The sequence below is a fragment of the Phacochoerus africanus genome, chromosome X, assembly GCF_016906955.1.
Source record: "Phacochoerus africanus isolate WHEZ1 chromosome X, ROS_Pafr_v1, whole genome shotgun sequence".
Taxonomy (NCBI): Eukaryota; Metazoa; Chordata; class Mammalia; order Artiodactyla; family Suidae; genus Phacochoerus; species Phacochoerus africanus.
Genome location: NC_062560.1, coordinates 62,503,030 through 62,527,575, shown reverse-complemented (window position 1 = coordinate 62,527,575; position 24,546 = coordinate 62,503,030). Strand labels below are relative to the sequence as shown.

Here is a 24,546-nt window from a genome sequence, read left to right as displayed (position 1 = left end):
AGGTACAGCCCTAAAAAAAAAAAAAAAAAATCCCCTTACAGGTTAGAGGATTACTCTCATTGCAACAAATGAAATTAAACTGGGAGAAAATACGATGGACCAGGAATTGGGGCCTCCAAAGCAACTAGACACATGAAAGATGGGAAGATATGCCACACAGCATTTTGTCTGCAAAAGAGTAAGGGATTTTAGTCAGCCCGGATCTCAGTGTGAGTCACCAGGGCAAGGTGGCCTTCAGAGATGTTAATGCAGCATCGACCTCACTTTGAAAGAGCTCCAGACAAATAGGAGCATGTGCTCTAGGTCATTTGGGATGGGGAGAGGACTGGAGCCCAGACTCCAAGAGGTCTGGTTGGAAGAGCTGAGCTTTGGGAGAAAAGAAGACCCAGGGGGATGTAGTCCCTACTTCATATCTCTGAGAGGCTGTCACAGAGCAGAGGGCAGAGACAGACTCTATGTGGTCACAGGCCGCAGAGCTAGGACCCATGGGTAGGTGTTATTAAAAGGCAGATTTTCATGCAATAGAGAGAATTTTCTAACAATGAGAGCTGTCTAAAGTGGAACAGGCTGCCCAGAAAGGAATGAGGTCTCTGTCACTGGAGACAATGCAAATAGAGACTAGACATTCACTTGGCTTTCGTATCATAGAGGGGCTCCTGCATTGGGAGGAGGGTGATTGTACTAGGTTATTGTTAAGGTTCCCTCCAATCCTAAGATTCTAGGACACTGTACATTAAAATGAGAAAATAGAAAAACAATAAAAAGAAGATGATGAGAGTGCAGGGGTTGGTAGATGAGTCACAGTTGGGGGGGTGCCGCGGGGGAGGTGATGCTGTGTATAGGAAAGAATTGATGAGGAGAAGAAAAGAAACTAAGTGGCTGAGAGTGGGCGGGGAGGAGCCAGGGAGGGCGGACAGCAAGGAGAGTGGCTATAGAATACTAGGAATCTTCAGATTTTTCCATTTAGCCATCCCTTTCATATTGACAAAGTCTTGTGTTCTAGCCATGCAAATGAGCAGAGCACATAAGTCCAGAACCAAAAAGAAATTCAGTTAAACCTAGAAGAGATGAGGCTAGAAAGAAGCCCAAATGTTGCTAAAAATGGCCAGGCTAACCTGCTATACTGAGACCATGCCCCTCCAGCCTAGTGACGCATGCTGCCATCAGATAGTGTGTTGCCATGACAATGGTCAGTGTGGAAAGGCTGCTGAATTTTCTGCATTCTGAAAGATTTTCCTGAACCTGCCTCCAAGACTATCATTTGTTCTTGCATATAAAAACCTCAGTGAACCTGGCCATTTCTCACCATGCCTCCCTCCCCCACCCATCCCACTCTCTATGAAAAACAAAGGTGGTGGGGAAGAGGCAAGGATTATTTGTGGAGGTGGATGGCAATGAGGGAGTGGATGGATTAAGCTCCACTCTATGAGAGAGAATTTCACCAAGATGTCTGGTTGAATTTGTTTAGTCTTTGAGCTTGGGTTTTTCTCTCTTTCTCATCACATCCCTTAGAAGCACAAAAGATGGGATTTTAACTTGTTGGAGGTCAAACCTGAGGAGATTCATCTTCTAGAGATGTGCGTTCCACGTGCCAGGACACGTGCAGAGGACAGGCAAATTTGGACTTCACCGTATCCCATCTGTACTCCCCATCAGTCTTTCCAAGAGAGAAAAAAAAGACAAAAATAAAACCACGGAGGAGTTCCCTGGTGGCTCAGAGGGCTAAGGATCTGGCATTGTCACTGCTGTGGCTTGAGCTCAGTCCCTGGCCTGGGAACTTCCACATGCCATAGGCATGGCCAAAAACAAAACAAAACAAAATCCAAAAAACCCCTGCAGAGTCCATTCAAGCTGTTAGCTTTATACAGAGAAAAGCTATGTGTTGTTCCCACAAATCACTCTTCTTGTGCCAATGAATCTTGAAGATATGTGTCATTCTTCACAAGGAAGTGTGGGTTAAAGAGTGGGCCGCTCAGTATAGCTCATGACCACTACTGTAAAATCACCCTCGCACCATCTCCGTGTGCTCAAACTTGTTTGCCTTTCCTCTGGCTGACATACTCCAGAGGAGTTGGCTTACAGTGAACCTTCCAGAGTTGGAGCAGTGCTGATGTGATCAATCCCCAGAGGCGGGCTAGCTTCCCCAGCCTGCCTAGCTCTGCATGGGGAAACAGGGGCAGAGGTTTTCTAATCCCTGGTACCAATGACATTTGAATCAAGTGAAAGTCCCCAGGGGACAAAAGCTTCATGTTGCAGCCCTGGCTCAACCAGGGGACTGAAGGGGGTGGGGACGGGGAGGTATGCACATGTGAGTGTGTGTTGGAGAGGTAACTGGCTGTTTCTACACTTGCTCTGGGTTCCCAGACTCTACCCCAAGTTTGGCTGAGATAGAAAAGGAAACAACTAGGACCAGGAGGTAAGGAGGAAGAGGAGGAGGAGGAGGAGGGGAGGAAGAGGAGGAAGTAGGGGGGAGGACACAAGAGGGAAGAGCAGCCCTTGTGCACATCTGCCCGTTCTGAGCCTTAATGAAGGAGGCTTAGTATGGCAGCCTCTGTGGTTGGGGAGATGGGCCAGCAAACTGATGTGGGTGTGGGGAGAGAACACAGGAGAAATAATAAGAATAATAGCTATTGTTTATCTTACAGATGAGGAAACTGAGGCTCAGAGAGGATAAATGACAAGACCAAGGTCACCTTTTTTCATTCATTCATCAAGTTATTACTAAGCACCTACTATGTGCCACACACTGTGCTAATAGGTGGTAGAGCAGACATTTGAAACCAGGTCTGTCTGAACTGAGGCTCAGACTGTTTGACCTTTCTGGTGCCCCTCCTCTTTTTGCAGTGTTGCCCTGTCAAACCTACTCATCATCCCGCATCTGTTTTTCCCAATTGCCCCTGGTAAATCTTTCCCACCTTGTACTACACACCAGGCTCCTTCCGTGTGGCTAATCCAAATCATCTGAAATCTGATGTCTCTCTGGAAATGGGAGGAAAGACAGCCATGGACAACATTTGAAATTCCGGTCCCTGACCTAGGCCTTTTAGCCATACCCCCTCACCCCACCTTAGTGTGATTGAAACTTCCAGCTTCATTTCATGCTGGATAGACAAGTAATAGAGAAAGAGAAAAGGCAGAAGAAGCCCACCCACCCAGCTCCTGCTGCCTGAAGTGTGCTGTGGTCACCAGCCCCAGCCTATTCTTTACAGTTCCACAGCCCCAAGATGAGACCCTTTGCACATCCGCTGGTGATATTCTCGGGAGAACCACTGTGCTGAGTGTAAGCAGCAGCCCCTCTGGCAGCCTGAAACCTGGGATTGACATTCTTCTAGGGACTAGCAATTGGGGCATCAGGTCTGGGCATGTCAAAGGCCTGCTGGAGCCCCCGGCTTGAAGCAGTGCTTCTGCCTGGGGGAACTCTACACCATGGAAACTCGGCTTCTTGCCACACCTTCTCTTGCTCCTTGAGAAGCCATGAGGATAAGTTGAAAGGTAGGGTTGATCCCAAGACAGACTGACCATTTGCTTTAGGGCTTCTCAGAAGGACTTTGGAGCAGAATTGTGGAGGCTACCCTTAGCCAATTTGCATGACTTCAGGTGACGACCTCTCCCCTTGCATGCCCTGTCCTTTCTTTATCCCTCTCCAGCCTGCTGTGGTCTTTTCCAGGAGCCCTGCTTGCTTCACTAAAATGTGTAAGAATTGGAAAGATTAGTTATTGTTGTTGCTATCATTGTCGAATAGAAAAAGTCACAAAAATATCATGCTGAAAATTTGCAAAGATCTAAAATTAAAATGAAGGCTACTCCTCAAAGGTCTAGTAACTTCAACAGCAGCCTTTAACAAACCATGAATACCCTTGGCAGATTACTTTGGAAGACTTGAAATACTTACCTAAATCCAGTAAGTGAGAACTCCCATTATTAAAAGCCTACTGTGCATCACCATGGTGAATTCTTCACATAGGTGATCGCATTTCATCCTCACAATTATCTCATGAGGTAGGCAACTAATGCCCGCAGAGGTACTGTAACATGTCCACAGTCACCTCAGCAGTAAGTAATGACATCAGAATTTGATTCGAGGCCTGGTGCCCCTCCTCTCCTTGGCACTATTTCTCAGTCAAGTCTACTCATCATCCCCTGTCTGCTCTTTCCAATCACCCCTAGTAAACCCTTCCCACCCCGCAATGTCTCCCAAAGTGAAGCTCTGAACCAGGTTAATTTTAAGAAGTATCATTGTGTCCCTACTTTAAAGCCCAGTTAAATCATTCAGTGAATATTTTGGGGAGCTTTCCAAGTGCTTGGTGTAATGAGAGATATCAGAGAAGTTTAAGATGTGATCTGAGCTTCCGAAAAACAGCTGAGAAGTCTAGCTGAGGAGACAAAACTAACCCCCTTAGACAAGATCAGGGCATAATAAGGGCTAATGCAAGGTAGAAGGACCAAGACTTTAGGGAGAGTGCTGTCAGAAGCTTGGGGTGTTTTAAATAGAATAGGGAAGTGCTCATAGCAAGAGAAATTTGGCTAGGTGGGGGTCAGGGGCAGATGGTACGTTGCCTTGAATTTCAGGCTGAGTTGTCCATATCGGATACAGTATAGTGGGAGCCATTCTAGAGTCTGGAATTAGGACATGACATGATGCAGTGATATTTGGATGGATCATGGCGGTATTCCAAGGATGAGCCTGCAAAGGCCTGGACTAATGGTGGTGGGATACTCCCTATCCTATTCTTCCCGGATGGCTTAGAGCTGTTAGGAAGAGAGTATCAACAGCACTTGGAGGTATGTCATTTATAGGGGATTGTGAGAAAGGAGGAAGTAAAGATAACTCTGAGGTTTCCAGCCTGGATACCAACAGAGATGGGGAGCCATTGGGGGAGTTTTACAGGAACATATACTTGACCCATTCTATTTCGATACATTGAATTTTAGGTATGATGCAATGTCTCAGTACAACTACATGAAGGAATTCATTGCAGCCAATTAAAAAGAAATTTTTAAATATAATTTAATGACAAGAGAATAATGCTCATGATAACTATCTTAAGTGAAAAAAAAGGACATGATTTAATACCATATAGTCTCAATTTTGTAAGTAAATGTAACATGTGTGTTAAGTTATTGTGTGGATAGGCATAGGAAAACCCTAGGAGGAAATAAACCAAAAATGATAACCGTAGTTATCTTTGGTGGTAAGATTGGAATTATTATTGGAGTTATCTTTGGTGATAAGATTGGAATTACTTGAAAATTAAAAATTTTCAAGTAATTTTTCACTTGTTCTTTATTCTTTTTCTGTATTTTTCAAAATGTCTATCATGAACACATATTGCTTTTATAGTCAGAAACAGGGAGTTCCCGTCGTGGCACAGTGGTTAACGAATCCGACTAGGAATCATGAGATTGCGGGTTCGGTCCCTGCTCTTGTTCAGTGGGTTAACGATCCGGCATTGCCGTGAGCTGTGGTGTAGGTTGCAGACGCGGCTCAGATCCCGCGTTGCTGTGGCTCTGGCGTAGGCCAACGGCTACAGCTCCGATTGGACCCCTAACCTGGGAACCTCCATATGCTGCGGGAGCAGCCCAAGAAATAGCAAAAAGACAAAATATATATATATATATAGTCAGAAACAGGAATACGTGTTGGAGTTTTAAGGAAAAGATAATCTTTCAACAGACCATATGTCCCAATTTTTGATTTACAAAAATCTAGTCACAACACCTGCACCCTGCTAGAAAAATAAGGGACTGGAGATGGACGATTGTACATGTCTGAGGTGCTGTTTCCTTTCTGGTAATTCTAGGATGCTTCTATTTGTCTTGAAAAGCAGGCCTCCCATGACTCATCGTGTGAAGTCTCTTCACTCTAGTAGAAGGGCAGAAAACCCACGTAGCTACCTGGGACCACTTCCCTTTCCAAAATTCTCATCCACTCCAAGGCAACTATCTCACTTTGTCTTTCTGGATTTTCTCTTCCACTCCATTGATCTGTGTGTCTATTCCTGTCTTGATTACTGTAGCTATATAATAAATCTTAAAATCAGGTAGAATGATTCCTTTTTCTTCTTTTTCAAAATTGTTTTAGGGGTTCTCTTGTGGCACAGTGGGTTAAGGATCCAGTGTTATCACTGCTGTGGCTTGGGTTGCTGCCATGGCACAGGTTTGATCCCTGGGAACTTCCATGTGCCATGAATGCAGCCTAAAAAAATTAATTCAAAGTTGTTTCAGCTATACTAGTTTCTTTGCCTTTCCATGTAAGCTTTAGAATAATCTTGTCTATATCTTTAAAAAAAAAAAAAACCACCCTTGATGTAATTCTGTTAGGAAGTGTGTTAAACCTGTATATCAATTTGGAGTGAATTACAATCCATGAACATGGTATGTCTCTCCATTTATTTAGATCTCCTTTGATTTTCTTTGTCAGCATTTTGTAATTTTCAGCATACAGATCCTGAACAGGTTTCACAACTAAGTTTCCCCCTTTTTTTTAATTACTGTGTTTTTCATTTTGGCCTCCATGTGTTCATTGTGTGTATATATATATATATTTCCTTGTATATACACATTATTTTTGTATATTGTGGTTATAGCCTGTGACTTTCCTGAACTCATTTATTATTTCTAGGTGTTTTCTTGTAGACTTATTAGGATTTTCTATATAGATTACCATTCATCTGCAAATACAGTTTTATTTCTTCCTTTCCAATCTATATGCTTTTTGTTTCCTTGCCTTATTGCACTGGCTTAAACTTCTGGTATTATATCGAATAAGAGTAGTGAGAACAGGAGTTCCCATTGTGGCACAGCAGAAATGAATCTGACTAGTATCCATGAGGATAAGGATTTGATCCCTGGCCTTGCTCAGTCGGTCAAGGATCTGGTGTTGCTGTGAGCTGTAGTGTAGGTTGCAGATGCAGCTCAGATCCCACGTTATGATGTAGGCTGGCAACTACAGCTCTGATTCGACCCCCAGCCTGGGAACTTCCATCTGATGTGGGTGTAGCCCTAAAAAAAGGAGTAGTGAGAACAGACATCCTTGCCTTATTCCAGAACTTAGAGGGAAAACATCCAGTGTTTTACCATTAAGTAGGGAGTTAGCTGTAGGTTTTGTAGTTTTTCCTTACAAATTGAGACAGTACCCTCTATATCCCTAGTTTTCTGAGAATTTATGTCATGAATGGATATTGAATTTGTTAAATGCTGTTTCTGTATCAGTTGATACTAATACTGATATCTATGTAATTTTTCTTCCTTAGCCTTTTACGTTACATTGACTTTCAAATATTGAACCAGATTTTTGTACCTGGAATAAACCCCACTTGTTCATGGTGTATAATATATATATTAAGGATCAGCATTGTCACTGCTGTGTATTATACATCATCTATAATTCTAAGAATTAATTCCAAGAATGAATTGCTAAGAATTCTATTTGCTAATATTTTGTTGATGATTTTGCATCTATATTCATGAGGGATGTTCGTCTGTGGTTTTTTTTTGCTGTCATCATTTGCGTTCAGCATCAGGACAATACTAGCCCTATAAAATGAGTTTGAAAGTGTTCCCTTCTCTTTTATTTTCTGCAAGAGATGGTAGAGAATTGGTGTTAAATCTCCCTTTTAGTAGGATTCTCCAATGAGACCATCTGGGCCTGCAGAATTCTTTTTCAGGAGGTTTAATTTCTACTTTGATACCACTGTGGTCAGAAAACATGTTCTCCATAATTTCAAATATTTTCGGTTTGTTGATGTTTGTTTTAAAACCCAGTATATGGTCTATCTTGGCATGTGTTCTGTGAGTGCTTGAAAAGAATGTGTATTCTGCTGTTGTTTGGTGGAGTATTCTATCAATGTCACATAGATCCTATTAATTGATAGCATTTTTGAATTCTTCTATATCGTTACTAATTTTCTGCCTAGTTCTATTATCAATTGCTAAGAGTGGGATGTTGAATTCTCCATCTCTAATCTGGATCTATTTCTCCTTATAGCTCTAGCAGGTTTTGTTTCAGGTACTCTAAAGCTCTGTTGTTTGGTACATACACATTTAGGATTGCTATATCTTCTTAGTAATGACCCTTTTATCATTATGTAATGATATTTCTCTGTCCCTGTTCATTTTGTTGTTCTGAAGTCTGCTTTATCTAATATCAATATAGCTACTCCATACAGCAGAAATTGGCACAACATCGTAAATCAACTATACTTTAATTTTAAAAAAATACCCACTCCTGGGTGGGGATTTCTTTTGACTAACGTTTGCATGGCATTTTTTTATTCTATCCTTTTACTTTCAACCTACTTATATCATATTTGAAGTGAATTTCCCATAGACAACAGATAGTTGGATCATTTTTTTAGCCACTCTGTCAATCTTTATCTCTTAACTAGTGTATTTAGATAATTTACATTCAATGGAATTTTTACATTAGAGATTAAATTGGCCATTTTATTTTTTGTTTTCTCTTTGTTCCCCCTGTTCTTTGTTTCTCTGTTTTCTTATTCTACCTTTACTATACATGACGTGTACCTTTGTTCAAATTCCCTTTCTATTCATCTGTAGTGACTTTGATTGTATATCATTGTATAGGCTTTTTACTGGTTGCCCTGGGTATATATTATACCTAAGTAACTTATCACAGTCTACTGGTATTGACATTTTACTGGTTTGAGTGAAGTGTAGAAACCTTACCTACTTGTTTTGTTTGGGCAATGCCTGTAGCATGCAGGAGTTCCCAGGCCAGGGATTATGCTTGCACCACAGCAGCAGCCTGAGCTGTTGCAGTGACAAGTGCCAAATCCTTAACCTGCTGCATTATAAGAGACCTCCATTCTTACCTACTTTTAAGTCCCTTTTCCCACCCCAATTTATGATCTAATTGTTATTATATAACCTAATAGATATTTCCTCTGCATATATTCAGAACCATATCAGAGAGTGTTATAATTTTTACTTCAGTCATCAAACATAATTTAGAAAACTCAGAAGAAAAATCTTTTCTATTTACCCATATTTTTACCCTTTCTTTTTTCTTTCTTCCTTCCTGGTGTCCCAAGATTTCTTCTTTCATCATTTCCTTTCCATGTCAGAATCTTCCTTTAGCTAATCACTTAGGGTAAGCCTAGGAGCAACAAATTCTCTTAGTTTCCCTTCCTCTGAGAATATTTTTTATTTTCCCTTCATTCCTGAAGGACATTTTCACTGGATGTAGAATTCTGGGTTGACATTTATTTTCTGAAAAATGCTGTACCACCTCCTTCTGACCTCTATGGTTTTTGTCATGAGAAAACCACTGTCATTTGCATTATCTTTCCCTTATAGGTAAGCCTTTGTTGTTGTTATTGTTGGGTTTTTTTTTTCTGTTTTCCAGATTTTCTCTTTTTCTTTAGTTTTCAGGGATTTGATTATGATAGATCTTGGTATGGATTTCTTTGAGTTCATACAGTTTGAAATTCAGCCAGCTTCTTGTCTTTTGCCAACTTGGGGAAATCTTTAGCCATTATTTCTTCAAATACTTTTTCAGTCCCATCTTCTTTCTTCTCTTCCTCTGGGATTTTGATGACATGAATGTAAGATCTTTTATTATAGTCCCATCTGATCTGTCATGAGAAAACCACTGTCATTTGCATTATCTTTCCCTTAGAGGTTCCACTCATTTTTGGACTATTTTTGTCTTTTCTTCAAATTAGGTAATTTATATTGTTCTATATATTCCAAGTAACTGATTCTTCCTCTGCCCTCTCCATTCTGCTGTTGAGGCCATCTGTTAAGGTTTTTTTCAATTTCATGTATTGTATTTTTCAATTCTAAAATTTTCATTTAGTTTTCTTTATTTCTTTGCTGAGAAAATCAAAGAAATAACTGTTTGTAACTGCTCATCGAAGTATTTTTTTTTTGATGGCTGCTTTAAACTACTTAGAAATTTCCAACATTGCTGTCCCTCTATGTTGGCATCTCTTGATTGCCTTCTTCTCATTCAAGTTGAGAGTTTTCTGTTGTTGGTACAGTGATTTTCTATTATATCCTGAACATTTTAGATATTTTTATGAAACCCTGCAAATCTTCTGTTTTAGCAGCCTTCCTCTGACACCATGCTGGCAGGGAAGGGAGGCACCACCTCATTACCTCCAGGTAGGGGTAAAAGTCTAGTTTCTCCACTCAGCTGTCATTGACAGCCTAGGGGGAGGAGGGATGCTTCATTATTACTGGGCAAGAGTGGAAGTTCAGTCTCCCCACTGGACCTTAAGAACTACCCTGGACAGGATTGACAGTGGCACCTTGTTACTGCTTACCACGTGGCCTCCACTGACACATGGTGGGTGGGCCTCCTTCCCATTGAGCAGAGATTGAAGTCCTGGCTTTCCACTCTGCATTCTCTGACACTACCCTTGTGGGGTGGAGGGGGAGCCTGGTTACTGCTATGCTCATTTCCTATTTTTATGTTTCATTCATTCAACAAATACATATTTGGTGTTAATACATGCTAGGCATTATTCTAGGTGATAGAAATGTAAAGAGGACAGGTGAAAGCCTTGCCCATCATGGAGCTTTGTCCTAGAGGGGAAGATAGTAAGCAAATAAGTAAACATTTAATGTTGATTACTGATAAATTTGAAAAGGGTGCTATTTTAAATAGGGTGATCAGTGAAGGCCTCTATGAGGAGGCGACATTTGGGAATAGAGCTTAATGCAGTAAGGAGAGGAGCTTTGCAAAAACTGGGGTGAAGAACACTCTAGATGAAGGGGAGAACAGGATCAAAAGTTGTGAAGCAGGAATGAATTTGGTGTATTTAATTATATAGGTTTTACTGTGTAATAGAAAGACATATAACTATCACATCAAATACTTCGATTTCATAGATACCTAGCATAGGATGAATTTATGAGATTTTTTAACAAATATAAGAGAGGTTTCCACATAAGTGATGTGTAAATATGGTGAAATTGTCAATATTGAAGTTTAGGAAGCAAATCTATCACTGAGGTAGAGAATGTAAATAGCCCCATTTAATATATGAGAGAACTCGGGGAGGTTAATTAGCTTGTACAGGGTCACACAGCAAGTAAGTGAAGGAGCTGGATTTCCACATGAGAAACTGAAAATCATACCCAAAGTTTAGAAGAGGAAACACAGAATCTTCCTTCTGCCAGGTAGAGCTGCTGGTTGCTGCATACAACAAACCAAACACTTTTGAAGAACAGTTGGAGGCCTCTAATGTGTTTAATTAAGCTTTTTTTTTCTGTTTGCCCAAAGTTCATGCCTAAAGCAATTATATCACTTAGTCCCCTCCAGCCTTTAGCTCTAAGATAATCAAAGGGCAAAAGAGAGGTTAGAACTTATTAGAGAAAATAAGGTAAACCACTCAGTGTTCTGGAATGCCTAACTGTTGACAATTCTCTCCGTCTACCCAGAGGCCCTTTGACCAACTGAGATTCAGGTGCTGTCTTTAGCACAGCCGCCAAATCCAGCAGTGTTAAGGGCCGTTTTATGCCAGAGTAAGCAGCCTCTCTGGCCTTGCTGCTGAGGGACAGCCTTTGCAAGATTCTCACCGCAAAGTTCTAGAGGAAGCTCTGCAGACGTCCCATCTCAGGGACTGCTCTGCTTTACCTGGACACCAAAGAACTCTCAGTGTTTGAGAAAGGGAAGCATCTTTATAGGCTCCTGGTTTACCCACATCCTCCTGCCTCTTTGCAGCTCCAAGCATATTTTGGAGGGAGATTTCATAAAGATTTCTAAATTGAGTTAGAATTTCAAGTCTATTGTGACATGCAAATTAGTCCTGCTTGCCCGTTGGCAGCAATGCAGCTGAAGTGCCTAGAGACGGGGCCATAAAATGAAAACATCAAAGTGATTAAATGTGCCCGAAGAGCATAATTGAGTGCATGAATAAGAGAAAATAAAACAAATTGATTTTCTCCAGTGCCAGAAAAACAGAATAATTGAGAACAAAATAATAGACTTTGAAGTAATCAAAGTGAGGAATGCACCATAGTGACATAGAAACAGCCAGTTGTAGGAGAGATTTATTGTGTTTCTGTTATCATTTTTACAACTTTAATTTCATTAGCTAATAAATACAAATCAATTGAAAAATCAGTCAACCAGAGAAGAAGCAGTCCCCAGCCAAGATTTTTATTCACATCTCTAAAACAGGCTGAGGTGGTGATCCTTAATCTACTTTCATAGGCACACATATCCCCCATGAGCTGGAAAACAAGTTCTGGGAGGCCCCTCTGCTTTGGAGGTGATGTTCTGCTCTGTCTGTTGCTTTTCACATGTAAGTTTACAGATTCGACTTTCCAAAGGATCAGTTTTATACCCCGCCAAGGTTTCCAAAAGACAGAATTGCCTGAGTACAGCATCTTGGTTTTTACCAAGATGCCATTTTCATGGCACTGACCAGCTTCTATGGTCTTGCACTGGGTCACTCTGAATCCATGTGGTAATGACGGCAGCAGCCATGGCAGCTGGAGCACCTGCCACTCTCGCAATACTGCTAAGCATCTGTGGCTCGCTGCTTCCATCATCGTATCCCCCTGGGAGCCATGATGCTGGGAAGGAGCCGAGGAGGGGAGCCAAGCCAGGACACCTCTTATGCTAGTGATAGTGATAGAGCACTGGGGACACCAAGCTATGCTGAGACCAGGTACTCGAAGATCACAGAGCCGACATGAGACCACTGCAGAACTTTTTATGGCTCCTCCCAGGAAAGAATCCCTCCACCCCACTCCTCAGCTGTTCACAGACTGGTGCACTAGCCCTTCACTTCAGGATCTGCAGTGATGGTTGAGGCCTTTTTTCCTTTCATGGGCCCTTGATCTACTGTGGCAGCTATTGGCACTTCCAGATGTTCACAACACACCCTACCTTTGGGGCTTCACAGTTAGAGGCCATGCCTTTGGCTCCAGTAAAGGTCTTCAGGACCATGGGGATGGTAAGCCAGGGTGTGCAGAAGGAGTTGGCAGTACTGAGACTGGCACCACTTGCTGGCTCCATGAGGATGGCATGGTTCATAGATTGTGCCTGCCAGGCAATTTGCCCTGGAGAATTTCTCTTCCAGGAAGCACCTAGAAGCTGAAAGGAGTCTCTCTGACCTTCTGGTGGCGTCCAAGGTCCAATCATGATGTACCTTGAGGTGAACAGGGAATGTTAGCGCTTTGCTCTTTTGTGCAAGAGAGCAAGAGTTTGTCACCGGTTCAGGCCTAAAATCCCAGCTTCCACTTCCCACTGGCGTTTGGGTGGAGCAAAATGGAGCAAATGGCTTTCACAACTCTAAATCATTATACAGATGTGAGGCTGTACTATTCTTCCTGCCGCTGCTATTCCCATTATCCTGGATTTCCCGGCCCAGAATTTTTGTCTGAAAAAGGACTGCGGAGAAAGCTCAAGGACCAAAGAACCTGGAGCTGGGACTCCAAAACGGCTGGGAGGCATTGCCCAGCCCAGCAGATAGACCACTCCTAGGCCAGGCCGAGCGCCACAAGCTGGCTGGCTGGCAGGCAGGCAGCTCACTCCTGTGATGTCACCTCTCCAGTTACTTGTGCCTATCCCTCCACATGGAGCCAGCAGATTTAGGCACAGGAGGGGAGAAAAAGTGAATCATAGGCTATTTAAGAAATTGCTTCGATTCTGTTTGAGACTAAAGGAGTTCCTTACAAGTTAGGACCAGAGCACCCAAAACATCAGGGTAAATATCCCCCAAGGGCTGATACCCTCTAAAAGCCAGAAGCCTGATGGAATGAATTCATAGCCTCAGGTTCTAATTCAGGTCAGAGGCAAACAAATGGTAATTGGTGGTTACACTTAATTGTCATTGAAAGGCTTTCTGATGACAGGAGGGATCTACATTCCAAGGCAAACAATACAATTAACAATTAAGAGCTAAAAACTAAAATCAGCCATCCATTTCAGCACAAGCCTAAGGCTCCATAGAAATCCTTTATTCTGCCATTGTTTCCAGGTAGAGTGAGACCCTCAAAGCTGGTGATGGGGCCGCAGCTGAGGAACTTCCTCTAGCCCTGGATCACACTAGATGGACCTCCACACCCCCATCTGAAAATTGTTCAAAGGCTCCCCATGGCCTCTAGGAAAAGACCATGGCCTTCAAGGCCCTTGGTACTCTGTCCTCTGACCATCTCTCCAGCCTTGTTGCCCCCATCCCTGACACTCATCCTGTGCTCTGGCCACAAAAACTTTGCAGGGACCTTTATACATCCTGCTCTGTTTCCACTGCCTGGACCATTCTCTTTCCCTTTGCCCTTCAAGATGCCACCTACTCCATGAAGCCTTCCATGTCCTCTCTCTTTGTATGCCCTCAGCACTCTGTACAGACTGGTATTATATGGCCTTGTTGCTGTGGACTATGATGTGTTTGTCTCCATATATGCTTTCCTTGCTAGACTGAGAGCTTCTTGAGGGAAAGAACTGTGTCTTGTTCTCCTCTGTGGCCCCAGCACTCAGCATGGGGTTTAGCTCATTGAGGACATGGGGTGGGGGTGTTGCATACAAGATTCTCAGATAGTAAAGGCTGGTAGCAGCAGAGCAGCCTGGGTAGCATCTGTCCAAAAGCAATCCTTTCAATGATTTTTCTCAAAATGTGCCTCATATACCTCTGCATGAGAGACAATTTGAGGTGACACAAAGACAGTTTCCATCTTAATAGTCATATATGTTTTTTTGTTTGTTTTTTTTTTTTGTTGTTGTTGTTGTTGCTATTTCTTGGGCCGCTCCCGCGGCATATGGAGGTTCCCAGGCTAGGGGTTGAATCGGAGCTGTAGCCACCGGCCTACGCCAGAGCCACAGCAACGCGGGATCCGAGCCGCATCTGCAACCTACACCACAGCTCACGGCAACGCCGGATCGTTAACCCACTGAGCAAGGGCAGGGACCGAACCCGCAACCTCATGGTTCCTAGTCGGATTCGTTAACCACTGCACCACGACGGGGACTCCCATCATATATGTTTTAATGTATGTTTTAAATGTACTAAGCACAACATTATTATTGTTTTTGTTATCATTACTTAAGTAAGGCCAAAATAAGTATTTTTAAAAATTTTTTTTTGGCCGCACCCATGGCATATGGAAGTTCCTGGGCCAAGGATTGAATCCAAGCCACAGCTGCAGCAATGTCTGGTCCTTTAACCCACTGTGCCAGGCCAGGGATCGAACCCACACCTCTGAGGTGACCCAAGCCGCTTCAGTCAGATTTGTAACCCATTGTGCCACACCAGGAACTCCCAGGTATTAACATTTTTCAACTAAGTTGATATAAAGAAAAAGAGTTACTATTAATACAGATGTTAAGTAGATATGACAATGTTCCTGAAAGGGGTACTCCTATAATGGAAGTTTGGGGAACCCTTTACAACAGTCCTAAATTCACATCTAGATGTTCATTCCTTCAGTGACTGTAGATTAATCAATTCTTGAGCAATGTTGAGGGGGCTGAAAATAGAATGATGAACAAGACAGACACACCTCTACCCTCATGGAGCTTGTGAGAGGAGACAGATAACAGTAGCAAGGTAAGCATTCCAGATGTGTTTGGCGTGCTAAGTGCATTGAAGAAAATAGAACATGGAGTTCCTGTCATGGTGCAGTGGAAACGAATCCAACTGGGAACCATGAGGTTGCAGGTTCGATCCCTGGCCTCACTCAGTGGGTTGAGGATCCAGGTCGCAGACGCGGCTCGGATCCCGCGTTGCTGTGGCTGCGGTGTAGGCAGGCAGCTGTAGCTCTGATTAGACCCCTAGCCTGGGAACCTCCATATGCCACAAGTGTGGCTCTAAAAAGCCAAAAAAAAAAAAAAAAGGACAGGAATATGTGACAGAAAATGAGTGACCGGGGTGGCCACTTTGGGTGGTCATCAGGCCCCTCAGAGGTGACTTTTGGGTTGAGACCTGGATGATGACAAGAGTGAGGAATGAGAATATCATTCCAGGTGGAAGGAATGACACAGGCAAAGAAGGGGGAGCCCCAAGAGGGAAAAATGACTCATGTATTCCAGGAATGCAAAGAAGACCCACATGGCCAGAACAGAGTGAGCAAGGAGGGTGGCAGCAGACAAGAGATCAGAGATGGGGGCAGACCCTGCAGAGCTTGGTAGCTAAGTGGTTTGGTAGCTAGATGTGATTGGAAGCCATAGAGGGTTTTGAGCATAAGAGTAGTATGGTCTAACCTAAGTTTTAACAAAATACTCAGGCTGCCATATAGAGAAAAGGTTGCAGGGGACAAGGATGAAAGCAGGGAGACCAATATTGAGGCTATTAGAGTTGTCCATGCAAGAAGTGACTGTAGTTTGGAATAAAGTTATAGCAGTGAAGGTTGGAGGAAAGTGGGTGGGTTTGGAATATATTGTGGAGGTAGAATTGACAAGACTTGCTAATGGATTGAAAGGGAGTTGTAAACGAAGGAGCAAATAAGGATGACCCCAGTCAATGTCATGAAGGGAAAAAAAAGCAAAAGGGAACTGTTCCATATCTATACTGTCCAATATGGTAACCACTAGCCACATGTGGCCATTTAAATTTAACTTACTAAAATTAAGTTTAAAATTCAGTTCTTCACTTGCACTAGCCACATTTCAAGTACTCAATAACCGCTTGTAACTAATGGCCATCATATCAGGCAGCATAGATATAGAACATTTCTATCATCCCGGAAATCTCTATTGGACAATGCTGCTCTACGTTAAAAAGACTAAAGATTATGAGACTAAAAAGACAAGGCACAAACTGGGAGAAATATAACACATATCCAATAAAGGACTCTGAGCCAAAATATATCAAGAACTCTTAAAACTCAACAATAAGTAAATAACACAATCAAAAAATGGACCAGAAATTCTCATTGTGGCTCGGTGGTTTAAGAACCCGACTAGTATCCATGAGGATGCAGCTTTGAACCCTGGCCTCGCTCAGTGGGTTAAGAATCCAGTGTTGCCACAAGCTGTGGCATAGGCCTGAATCTGCAGCTCCAATTTAACCCCCTAGCCCGGGAACTTCCATATGCTGCAGGTGCAGCCATAAAAAGAAAAAGAAAAAAAAATGAGCCAAATGGAATTCTCTTGTGGCTCAGTGGGTTAAGGATCTGGCATTGTCACTGCAGTGGCTTGGGCTGCTGCTGTGGCACCAGTTCGATCCCTGGTCTGGGATCTTCCACATGCTATGGGTATAGTCAAAAGGAAGAAAAAAAAAAAAAAAAAAAACGAAAACAGGCCAAAGATCTTAACACACACCTCACCAAGGAAGCTATACAGATGGCAATTAAGCCTATGAAAATATATTCACAATCACGTCACTAAAGAATTGCAAATTAAGACATACCTCATTGAATAGCTAAAACCAAAACACCGACACTACCAAATGCTAGAAAGGATGTGGAGCAACAGGAACTCTCATTCATTGCCAATGGGAATGCAGAATGGTACAGTCACTTTGGAAGAGATTTTGGCAGTTTCTTCCAAAACTAAACATAGTTTTAACATATGGTACAGCAATTATGCTTCCTGCTATTTACTCAAATAAGTTGAAAATTCATGTCCACACAAAAACCTGCACATGAATGTTTATAACAGCTTTATTCATAATTGCCAAAACTTGGAAGCAACCAAGATGTCCTTCAGTAGGTGAATGGATAAATAAACCATGGTACATCCAGACAATGGAATGTTTTTCAATGCTAAAAGGAAATGAGCTATTAAGTAACAAGATGGAGAGGAAACTTAAAAATGTGTTGCTAAGTGAACGAAGCCAATCTGTAAAGGCTACACACTGAATGATTTTAACCATATGACATTCTGGAAAAGGTAAAACTATAGAGACAGTAAAAAGATTGGTCGTTGCCATGGCTTTGGGGAAGGGGGGGTAAATAGGTGGAGCACAGGATTTTTAGGGCAGTGAAACTATTCTTTATGATACTATGATGGGGGGTGCATAACGTTATACACTTGTCAAAACGCATCCAACTGTACAACACCAAGAGTGATCCCTAATGTAAACTATGAACTTTACTTAACAATAATATATCAATATTCACTCATCAACTGTAACAAATGTACATGCTAATTCAAGATGTTAATAATAGGGGGAAATGCCTCCCAGGGGAGGAGGAGGCCAGGGGAGAATATAAGAGATCTCTGTACTTATTGCTCAGTTTTTCTGTAAACCTAAAACTGCTCTAAAAACAAAATCTATTAATTAGCAGCACCAGCAAAAAAGGCTAAAGAGAGTGCTCACCAGCACCTAGTACTTGGCAAAGAATAGACACTCTGCAAATGTTTATTGAATAAATGGATGAAAAAATGAGCCAGAAAGTTGATGAATCAATAGACCTCAAGCCTCCTCAGTCCTAGTTCAGCACTCTTTCTTATACATCAGAGATAGGGTGACGATATAATTTATTGTCCAGTCCAAGACACGAGAGCGAAATGGAGCACCATGGGCGTAAATCAGAACTGTCCCAGTGATAATGCAGAGATCACAAACTGGGAGCCACATCTTGCCTCCAAAATTGTTTTGTTTAGCCTCACATATTGATGTCCTCCATGATATTCTTCAAAAGTTTAAAGCAGCGGTCCACATTTAACACCGTGGAAACTTTGCATAACAATGTGAATTTCCAACTTCTCTTGGACAACAGAAAGATCTGCTCACACTGGGCCCACAGTGCTACACACTAGTGAATGACTGAAGCCAAGTAGCAGCTGCCCGCTTCATGAGCAAGTACCTTCCTGTTTGCCACAAACCCCACCTTTCCCTATTGTGTTTCCTGCTCTAGGCCAAGTGTAAGTTTCCATTTCTCATCTTGCTGACCCCATTTTGGCTTTGTTTTCTTTTGTAACAGAGGTTTTGTGGGGGGCGGGGGTTGTCTTTTTTCTGCCTTTTATAGGTCTGCACCCATGGCATATGGAGGTTCCCAGACTAAGGGTCCAATCTGAGCTGTAGCCACCAGCCTACACCAGAGCCACAGCAATGTGGGATCCGAGCCGCATCTGCAACCTACACCACAGCTCATGGCAACGCCAGATCCTTAACCCACTGAGCAAGGCCAGGGACCGAACCCGCAACCTCATGGTTCCTAGTCATATTCGTTAACCACTGAGCCACGACAGGAACTCCAACAGAGTTTTTTTAAAAGGCAATTATTTCTCATATTCATGTCATGATGCAAAGTAGGAAAAAGAGAAAAAAAAAAAAAAGAATCACGAGGGCTCCACGTGTCTTGCTCCTACTCTGCTCTACTCACATCCAGTACATTTCTGGCCTCTACAGGCATTTGAGTTTGCCACTCTGGTCAGGACTCTGTGTCTCCCCAGGCCCCATGCTGGTCTTTAGAATTTTCTCAGGCTGCCACCCACTGCTGGAAAAGCTAGATGCGAGGGGAAAACAATGGGCATTATTTAAGCTTACATTTTCATTGTTACCCAAACTCGATATTGCTCATCATCAACTTTTGGTGGAAATTGTTTCTGTTGTTTTTCTTAATTGCCTCCAAATGTAACTGGAGAGTGAGACAGAGCAGCAGAGAACGCAGCACCCACCTTTCCTTTCTGTGAACATGTGTTGGGACGCTTGGACATAGGATTTTGTTCATCCGGGTGCTGCACACACATTCATCAACTTCTGGCTGTACTTACAGATGGAAGGACCCTCACTTCAGTACCAGGATCCCCTGTAGGTTTTCCTCAGCAGAGACAACAACATAAGCCAAGGCCCACATGGAGATAGGAAAATATGGATGGGGCACATTCGAGCAAAGATGTTAGACTTCATTCATAGGTGGTCCGGAGCTGCTATTTGGAGCAGAGGAGGCACGTGATCACAGCTAGAATTGTGTGGGGGACAGCTTCAGAGGTGGAATACCAGTTAAGAGGTGGTTGCAGTGACCTTAGTGATGAGAGGTGCATCTAAAGGAGAGGTGGAAACAGAAAGGAGAGGACAGATTTGGGAGACATCTTGAGGTTAGGCCTGACAACTCATAAAATGTGGAGGGAGATGAAGAATCAGGGAGTTCTCTTGTGGTGCAGCAGGTTAAGGATCTGATATTGTCACTGCAGCAGTTTGGGTTGCTACTGTGCCACGGATTCAGTCCCTGGCCTGGGAACTTCCACATGCTGCAGATACGGGGGAAAAAAGAGAGAGAGACTGGGAACTATACCTAGTCACTTATGATGAAGCATGATAATGTGAGAAAAAAGAATGTATACATGTATGTGTAACTGGGTCACCTCGCTGTGCAGTAGAAAATTGACAGAATACTGTAAACCAGCTATAATAGAAACAATAGAAATCATTATGAAAAATTTTTAAATTTTTAAAAGAGAGAGAGAGATGAAGAATCAAAGATTATCCAGAGATTGTGAGCTTAAGGGTGGAAAACACCAAAAGCATGACCCAAAAAATAAACTTTTGCTTTGCAAGAGTTATGAGAATGAAAAGATAAATTATATACTGAGATAAAATCTTTGCAAATCACATATCCAACAATAGATTTGTATCTGGAATATATAAAGAACTCTTCAGACTGAACAGTAAAAAAAAAAAAAAGAGTCTGATTAGCAGAAGACATGAAGAAGATATAAACAGCAAATAAGTACATGGAAGGATGTTCAACACTATTTGCCATTAGGAAAATGCAAATTGAGCTCACAGTGTGAGGTCCCCACACACCTATCAAATGGCCAAAATAAAAACTAGTGACACCACCAAACGTGGACAAGAAACTAGACCCCTCATTCGTTGCTGGTGGGAATGCAAAATGGTATGGCCACTCTGCAAAACAGTTTGGTGGCTCTTTAGAAAATTAAATACTCAACTACCATATGACCCAGCAGGTGCACTCTTGGGCATTTATCCCAGAGAAATGAAAACTGGGTTCACACAAAAACTTGTACATGAATGTTCATAGCAGCTTTATGTGTAATAGCCAAAAACTGGGAACAGCCCCAGATGTCCTTCACCAATGACTGAGTAGTTAAACAAACTCTGCCACATCCATACCATGGAATGCTACTTGGCAACAGAAGGGAACAAAACTGAATGCACACAACAACCTGAATGGATCTTTAAGGGCAGTGTGCTGAGTGGAAAAAAAATCTCAAAACATTGTGTACTGTATGCTTCCATTTATATGACATTCTAGAAATGACAAAATTATAGAACTGGGGACCAAATTAATGGTTGTCAGGGCTTAGGGATGGGGGAAGGGAGTCACAGTAACAAGGTAACATGAGGAAGATCTTTGCGGTGTTGGAATAGTTCTGTATCTTCTTGTGGTGGGGGTTACATGAATCTACTGCTGTGATAAAATTTCATGGAACTATATACTTACACACACATGCAAGAGCACATATAAAACTTGTAAAATCTGAATATGATCTGTGGATTATACCAGTGTCAATTTCCTGGTCTTGATATTAAATAATAATTATATAAGATGTTGCCACTTGGAGAAACATGGTGAAAGTTACCTCTTGGTACTTTTTCACCATTTCCTGTAAATCTATAATAATTTTAAAATTAAAAAGTTAAGATCCCCCCCAAAAAGGAATGAACTATTGATACACTTAAAAATTTGCATGAACCTTAAAATTTGCATGAAACTCAAAGGCATTATGCTGCTCCAAAGAAGCCAGTCTTAAAAGGTCACATACTGTTTGATTCCATTTATATGACATTCTCGAAAAGACAACACTTACAGTGATAGAGAATAGGTCAGTGGTTGCCAGGTGGCAAGAGGGGGAAGGGAGGATGTAACTGCAGAAAGATAACACAGGGAGTACTTGTGGGTAATGGGACCAATCTGTGTCATGACTCTTTACATGTGTTAAAAATCATGGAACTACACATACCAAAAGAGAGTCAGATTTTCTGTATATTAATTTAAAAATTAAAAATTAAACTAGATAGGCAAGTGGGTGCTGACATATTTTCTTTCCCTCCTTCCTTTCTTTCATTCAGCCATTTATTGACCACCTACTGTGTGTGAGGCACTGTGCTAGAGTTTGGAGATCAACCAAAAGTAAGGCAGCTCAGGTCCCTGCCCTCATAGAACATGGTTCCTGTTTCAGAGGAGAAATGGTCAGTAGGGTTTGGAGCCCAGTATTTCTGCTTGGGTAAGGGAGGCAGGAGAAGACTGGAGGGGTCTAGGGATCAGACTTTTCATTCCTAGAGCCCAATCCTGAAGGGTTTCAAGTAATCACTTTCCCCTCAAAGACTCAGACCCGAGGGCAGGGGAAAATCCCCAATTCATACTTCACAGGTACTCACAAGAGAAAATGGTGGGAGACTTGTGCCCTGCTAAGGGAAGTGAGAAAGTTGGGGGGTAGGGGAAGATTTGATGCAGTTAGTTAGTGTGAAATCTGAAGCGTTGCCCGAACTTGTGTGTGTGTGTGTGTGTGTGTGTGTGTGTGTGTGTGTGTGTGTGTGTGTGTGTGTGTGTGTCTTAAGACAACCATTTGTTTAGCTCGTAAATCTGTGCATTGGCAATAGGGCTGGGTTCAGCTGGGCGGTTCTTCTGCTGGTTTGGACTGGGTTCACCCCAGCACTACAGTCAGCTGGCTGTCAAATGCCTCACTCACACTTCTGGTGGGTGACTGGTGGTTGCCGGGGTAACTGGGCCATATGTCTCTCACCATCCAGCAGCCTAGCCTGAGCTTGTTCACAGGTAGGGAGTCTCAGGGTTCTCCAGAGCAACAAGAGAACAAGCCCCCAAATGTAAGTGCCTTTTTTTTAAGAACAGCTTTATTGAGGTATAATTCACATGTGTTACCTGAATTTGAATTTTGTTTTCTCTCCTGTTTGCAGGGAATCTGAAGCATGTGGTCTAGCTGACAAAAAGAGATCAGGTTTCCAGAGCTGAGGAGCAGTGCCTGTAATGAAGACAGCGTGTTTATGCGAGCAGTGTGTGGAATTTGTGACTGCAGGGGAAATTTGGAAGAAATTACTTCCTGAAAATTTCCAAGGGGCACCAAGTGGCAGCTGGCCTCCTGGGGTGAGGTGGGCTGGCACCCCAGAGGCCTCAACTAGACCTAGGGGGAGATAAAGATTTCCAACATTTAAAGTGTTTATTTTTAAAAAACACACAAATGCCGTTTTTAATCTTTGAAAATTATTTTTCAGCAAGTTAGGGAGGGGTATTTTTATTTTCTTAAAGGAGACAGATCAGAAACTGGAGGAAAATGTGGAGACTTAGCTGCCAGCTTATGGGGTGAAGGGGGGAGCTAAGAAGCAGGGATTGGGCCTCAGAACCATTCAAGTGGAGCTTTGCCAGAGAAGGACCGGTCAGCATACTGGGAGGTGGGGAGAAATCCACCTGTGTTTTTAGGATTATGGATCTATTTTGTTTTTTTAATAAAATCTCTGAAAACCTACCCCTTTGTCCCATTGTCCTCAATGTAAAGGACCACCGACAGGATACACAGTTCTGAATATTTCCTCTCACCGAGGTATCAAAAATAACCCTGCTGCTTCCATGTTCTGCTCTGACCCAGCCTGGGAGGCTGACTCTGAGTGATGGATCCCACTGAGGAACTAGTGTGTCCCCATTAAGTCCCAGAGACAGAAAGCCAAGCTCTGTCCTGTGCTGGAGCCTGTCCAGGGCTCCTGGAAATATAGGTACTGCAACCATGGAGAGGGTCTTGCTGGCACCCCGGAAGGAGCTGTCTCTGCCTGGGGAGCAATTCAGTGATGGGAAGAGCAGGTGGCATGTCAGATCCAAGAGGGGCACCTTTTTTTCTTTTTAGGGCTGCACCTGCGGCCTGTGGAATTTCCCAGGCTAGGAACTGAATCGGAGCTGCAGCTGCCGGCCTCCACCACAACCACAGCAACTCCAGATCCAAGCCACATCTTCAACCTACACCACATCTTGCGGTAATGCTGGATCCTTAACCCACTGAGCAAGGCCAGGTATCAAACCCACGTCCTCATGGATACTAGTAGTGTTCGTAACCTGCTGAGCCACAATGGGAACTCCAAAAGGGGCATCTTGATGAATAGAGGCTACTTCCAGCCAAGTGTAGACAATCAGCACACTTGATGGAAATGATAGTTGTGATGCCTTGGTATTACTGTAACCTCAAAGGAGAGGGCAAGATGGCAAAATGCAGGTGGCGGGGGGTGGGGGATGTGCCTGTGTCATGAGGGAGATGAGGAAGCAGAAGAGACAGCTGAACGACATAATTTTGTAATTCAATTTGCCAAGTATTTAAGGACTGGGCTAAGAGACAAAGACAGCCCCATCCTGGCCTCCTAGGAACTCCCAGACAAGGCAAAGGAGGAGGTAAGGAGCCAGACGCCAGCATGCTTTGTGCTCTGTTACAAGCGTGAATCCAGCGCTGTTGGGAGCACTGGGGAGAGAGCACTTCGCCCTGCAGGGGCAGCATCCTGAAACTTTCAAAGGGGATGACATTTGAGCTGGGCCTTGTAGAGTGAGTTGTATTTCTCCAGGCTACCGAGGGGGGAAGGGCATTCCGCTGAAGGGAGTGGAAAAAGCCTTGAACGTGTGTCCCGGGATGGGAATAGCCAAGCTTTTATTAAACAGCGTCGG

The 24,546-nt window shown here is 42.9% G+C and overlaps 1 protein-coding gene across 1 annotated transcript in view; it reads left to right on the top strand.

The window, feature by feature from the left end:
* HDAC8 (histone deacetylase 8) overlaps positions 1-23,371 on the top strand; it is a 230,513-nt gene extending 207,142 nt beyond the window's left edge. The window contains exon 11 of the mRNA XM_047764024.1: positions 22,806-23,371. Coding sequence (XP_047619980.1) covers positions 22,806-22,828 — 23 coding nt within the window. The 3' untranslated portion in view covers positions 22,829-23,371. The remainder of the gene's footprint in view (positions 1-22,805) is intronic.
* Positions 23,372-24,546: the final 1,175 nt, after the last annotated feature.